Source organism: Musca autumnalis, unplaced genomic scaffold (genome assembly GCF_047663935.1).
Source record: "Musca autumnalis isolate F117 unplaced genomic scaffold, ASM4766393v1 scaffold_5, whole genome shotgun sequence".
Classification (NCBI taxonomy): Eukaryota; Metazoa; Arthropoda; class Insecta; order Diptera; family Muscidae; genus Musca; species Musca autumnalis.
In genome coordinates, this window is record NW_027412088.1 from 79,530,203 (window position 1) to 79,535,651 (window position 5,449).

The 5,449-nt window shown below is 33.8% G+C and overlaps 1 protein-coding gene across 1 annotated transcript; it reads right to left on the minus strand.

Annotated features, from left to right (window-relative positions):
- Positions 1–3,136: 3,136 nt before the first annotated feature.
- On the minus strand, positions 3,137–4,252 carry LOC141406364 (dynein axonemal light chain 4). Its single transcript, XM_073991704.1, has 3 exons — positions 3,810–4,252; positions 3,652–3,735; positions 3,137–3,578 (listed from the first exon to the last, which is right to left on the minus strand). Exons 1-3 carry the CDS (start codon positions 3,879–3,881, stop codon positions 3,414–3,416), a joined length of 321 nt encoding a protein of 106 aa, XP_073847805.1. The 5' UTR covers positions 3,882–4,252; the 3' UTR covers positions 3,137–3,413.
- Positions 4,253–5,449: the final 1,197 nt, after the last annotated feature.

Genomic DNA, 5,449 nt, shown 5'->3' on the forward strand with positions numbered 1-5,449 from the left:
CTCGAGTCATTGTGGCGAGTTCATGAATGTTGTTGTTGTAGCAGCATGCAAACCTACGTAGAAGCATAGGTTTGATGCTGGGTTGGCAGCCGCTGGCCGAAACACTATGGTTTCAGGTCAATCCGGTACGATAGAACCCGCTGCCGTGGGATTGTTCATGAATGTGGTAAGTATAGAGAAAAATACATTACATATTTTATTCATTTCAGTTGAAAGATTTTTTGAAAATCTTAGTAAAGTTGTTGTTGTTGTAACAGTATATAATATATTTGTAAGTTCGTTTTTCTGCTTGATCTGGTTCTGGATCTGCCTTCTAGAAATGTGGCTGTTTTGATGTGTTATACCCACAAAGCTACTGGAATTAGTAGAGTAGTAGCCCGTTTAGACTATACCCTTATACGATGATTAAGGGCATTATCTCGATTTAAGTGCTTAATCCACCCAAATCCACCCTGATTTACCATACAAAATTAAATCAACTCAAAACTTGGATTTGTTTTAAATCAAATGTTAAATCGAAATATTTTGATATACAACACTGCTTTTTGCTCCTAAAAATGCAACTATTGCAGTCTGTACCAATATTGGCAACTATGTTCATGTGTCGTTTATTTACTAGGGTTATGACTTTTTGACCTTTTTTTCTCAAAAATGATTTCCTGTAGCGAGAGTGAATGAACTTTTGCCTATTAATGCCAAAAATAACAACGTTCATTCCATTTAAATATTGAAAAAGGTCCCGCACAAACCACATTCAATTTATGTGATACATGGAATAATATATGATATAAAATTATATGTATGTAATAATATGACGACAAAATTTATGAGAAAAAAACTATGTCATTCTGGATATGTCGTGTGGCTTTAACGATTGTTTTGAGTTATTTATGAGCTTAAAGTGACTCCAAAATTTTTCCAAAAAGCTCATCTAAAAAAACTTTAAAAGATTTTTGTGCATGAGCTTTTTTCTATCGAATCACTTTGTAATTAAGATTTTATCTAATCTTATGCAAAAGCTCATCAAAATATGACACAGGGATATGAGGTTGTAAAAAAGTCATAACCCTATTATTTACATTTTTCAAATAACGGTAAACACAAACACACAAAAACAAACAGGAGCGGAAAATTAGAAAAAATATTAAATAAAAATAGAATGGATGTAGCTTTAATTTAATATAAATCGTAAACAACATATTTAATAGCAATTTGTCAGATTATTTTGTGTAGTATTCCATTCCATTTTTAATTTGAAAGCAATTCTTTTTGCAAATTCACGTATGTATACGTAAACAAAGATCAGCTGACTGGCATCTTATATCATTTTAGACTAGTCTAAACAACCAGGATTTGAAAGTTGGATTTAGAAATCGAGTCGATTTAAAATGACTAGTCTAAACGGGCTATAGGGCAGATGTTTTGCACGGTGTCATCAAACCATGCTCTATAAGAATTTAGACGACTGCACCATCCCGAGCGTATTGAGCCAAAACTACTGAGGACCGCATTCACACGATAGTTGTTTATGACATCTGCGACTGCATCCGTGTGAATGCTATTTAAACCTACTTGATAAGCTTGTTGATCTAGGGCATAGCCGACCAAGAAGAGCGAGCGCTTAAATTGTTTATGTGTGGGTAAAATTACACTGACAGAACAGGGTGATGATTTTCATATTGAGTGTGAAATGAAAAATATATTGTTGGCGCGTTCGCTTTGTATGACTTAAATTAAAAATAATATAAATAACTTCATAATTTGAAAAGTATTTTTCTTCATATGTTAATTTTTTTGAGAGAAAAAACAAATTGTATATGAAAATGATTTTTTAAGATTTTCTAAGCATACATACATTTTTTATTGTTGCATTGCAGACGAGGCATTCTGCGTCATTAAAAATATTAATACAAAACAAAAATCATTTTCAAATTCTTCCCTCCACATATTTGCTGTACAACTGCAAAATCTTTTCTGTGTACCCAAAAATAAACAAATAAAGCGGCATCAACCTGCTTGCATGAAATTCAGTACAAGACTGAAGTAAAAAAATCAAAACATTTGCTCTCTTACTTTGCGTTCGGGTCGCGTGTGTGTGATTTGCCGAAAAACTTCGTAACCAAATCAATACCCACGAACGGGTTTGATCTAGGGGTTATAACGTTGGACCTCTCTTTCTAGATCATGAATTATTCTGACATGCCTGTCACGGAAACACCCGAGGCAGTACTGCAACGAATGCATGCCATTGTGTTGTTGTACTTGAAGAATCTTTGTCTCCTCATGTAGATGGTCCACTGAAGGTATGAGGAGGCACCCTGTTGCAATTCTCAGGGCTATATTCTGACAGGTTTGAATATTTTTCCATCACGTTGCAGTTGTATTCGTGGACCAAACTGGCGCCGCATCATGATGAAAAAATATACAGCCCTATTCCGAATATTCCCAGGGAGATTTTTTTTCCATGGGAGAAAATTGTCCCATTGTCATGCTCCCTCTATTCTCTACGAAGTGAGTAGGAGAAGCAAAAAATGGGAGAGGGAATTTCGAAATTAGTTTGCCATTTTGTGATTGCACGATTTTTAACTTAGGTATGTAAATGCTGAATGGAGTAATATATTCAGGCGGGTGGTGCATCAACCAGCTCAAAAAAATTAGCGATTGATTGATTTTAACATGGTATATTCATACCTACCAAAGAGAATAACTACATCTTCTTGATGCTGAGCAATTGATGCCTAAAATATTACGATTTGTTATACATTCAGAATAGGGTTGATAATTGTTGAGTTGACGAGTCAGTAGAGCGTAAAACCAACTGCCGTGGAATTGATGTTGGACAGGTAGTATACCCTGAAGGTAGTATACCTTGCAGTAGTTCATTGTTTTTATGGTCGCCACTCTTCAATACGCGCTCATTGCAAATTCTACATCTGTTAACAGATTTTCTTCATTATAAACAGCATGAAACTGTCAGTTTGGTTGTCATTTCTTCTTACTGTCATCTTTCATGCCAACTTATAATCCTTATTTATCCATATTAAAAAGGTCTAAAAAATGGTTTTTAAAGTTTTTTAATTTAACATGATTTGTTCCAAATTTGAAATAGATTTGTGGCAACTGTTGCAATTGGGTTTTTATTTACCTCTCCATTGCCATGGTTAATTTTTTCCATAACAACCGAGATTTGTTTATTTATACAAAATATATTAAGTTCATATATTATTTTTATCGTTTATAAGAAAACCACTATTCTAGGTACATACATGCAATTTTAACAGATTTTCAAAATATTTAAAGGGATTTTCAAAAGTCTACCCCACTCAATTAACATGTACAAAAATACATTATTTTAGTTACAAAAGAAAACTATCTAAATCTATAATCTGTGAGTAAAATTGTTTTAATTATTTCTAAGAGCACTTCCACAATAATATGGCCAAATTACCGGCAAAGAATAAATAGAGAATATTTTTTGTTTCGTAGGTAATTTCAAAACCAAATCCCTCGCCCACAACAACATGCCAATAAATGCCAAATTTTTTATCCATAGCTTCTTTAATAATGCGCGCAGCTTGCTAAAACAACAAATAGTAAATAAATAGTTAAAATTAGTATATAATTTAAGATCCCATTTTTAATTCCGCTTACCTCATAGTTAGATGCATATTTTTCACAAGCTGTTATACTCAGTTCAATGGCCTCGGTACGCATTTCCTCATTCATATCCGAATGCTTGAAAGGATATATTTTTTTTTTTTTTTTTGAAAATAACTTACAAAAAATGTTACAATTCACTTCAGTTTTACCTTAACTAGAGGATATACATGGACTATCTTCTTATCAGCTTCCTTTTCCGGATTCCCGCCATCATCACCCATTTTTTATGATTTTTTTCTATAGATTTGCTCAACTTATTTTTGAATTTATTTTTATTATTTTTCTTTTCGTTTATTATTTTTTCAAATCCTAGAATTGTGTGCGTCACAAGTTTTCAACACATTAACAACTCCTTACTTTATTGCAACTGACAATGGTTGGTTGCCTCTTAACTTTTAACTTCCCCTTGGTGTTCTTTGTGGTTGCGTTCCTATCGATGTGTTTGTGTGTGAGCGTGTGTTTATTATTTTGTTTTCCTTTTATTGCTGTTGAAATCCTTTTGTCATCAAATCACTCACCACAAAAATCCATGAAGGACGAGAGTGGGTGTATTTAGTTTATCCAATTGTTTGCTACCATAAACAAAATGGCTTGCAAGGGTGGTTTTATAAATTACCGGTAAAAATGCCAGAACACTTCTTGAGCCAAAACTGCCAGAATATAGTAGCGATGAGGTTGGTTATAGAGAGTCTCCTGTATCTTCAGGGCGTCCATTACAGTAACGGAGTGCGGATAAATGGCTTTTATATGTTCCAAGATATGAGAACAATATCTTCCACATTTATTAACACGATATTAAAGACCATAGTCTAGAGGAATGGGGCTAACACCAAAGGTTTAAGTAACATATGGGCAGGGATCTAACGCATTCGGCTGTAATTGTGAATAACCTGTTGCTATATTTGACACCTATGTATATCGGATCACCCATTGAAGTCTCTAGACTACAAATCCATAGAGTACTTGCCGAAAAAAATCGACAAAAACCTTAATAGAAACCTATTTTATTCAAATATTACACGAACGTGGGGGAAATATCACCCGATTACACCAAAACACTCGTTAGTTTATTGTTTGGAGGCTTGTAAGTGATTATTATAAGTCTTTTTTGTTATAGTTTGGATTTACCGAACAGATTTATAGCGTTCCGGTTAACTTAAAGTTAAAAGTGATGATTGAATTTCAAGGAGGAGCTTCTTAACATTAAATTTCAATGTAAAAATGATATGTTTAATGCCTCCAATTTGGTTTATTTTGCGTTTTGAAATCCATCAGATAGAAAAAGAACACATATAAAAATGGTCCATAGAGTGTTACTTGTCCAAAACGCCACACATACATATGTACTGTACATAATGATTCGTTGCATACCATACATATGCGAATTCAAATTTGCAATACGGCTGTAGTAGGGGGAAACGCATGCGCTTACAAACACCCACATGTTAGGTTGTTTTCGTGAAGTTGTCTTGCTTCAAATCATTAATTATATGGGTAATTCCATTTTCTGTTAAATAGAATCTCTTGTGGTTCTAAGCACCGATATTTCTCGTTCCCTTTTAGAATTGCCTCCTGAATCTATACCGCAAGACTTGTTTTAAAAACATTGAAAATACGAGCTACACCTTACGTGTCCCTCCTACCAACAGAGACTCGCTGCAACTAAACTTGACTTATGTTTATTGGGACAAAATAATCAAAATAATGTCAATTACGAAAAAATTAAAATGAATTACCTGAAAATTGCCGAGCAATTTTTTCCACTTCCATTTCCCTTACGTGACTCTCC

Coding starts and splice junctions, on each gene's coding strand:
- LOC141406364 (XM_073991704.1), bottom strand. CDS start 3,881: ATGGGTGATGATGGCGGGAATCCGGAAAAGGAAGCTGATAAGAAGATA. Junction 3,736..3,809: donor ATGTATATCCTCTAGTTAAG/GTAAAACTGAAG, acceptor TATCCTTTCAAG/CATTCGGATATGAATGAGGA. Junction 3,579..3,651: donor AATATGCATCTAACTATGAG/GTAAGCGGAATT, acceptor TTGTTGTTTTAG/CAAGCTGCGCGCATTATTAA.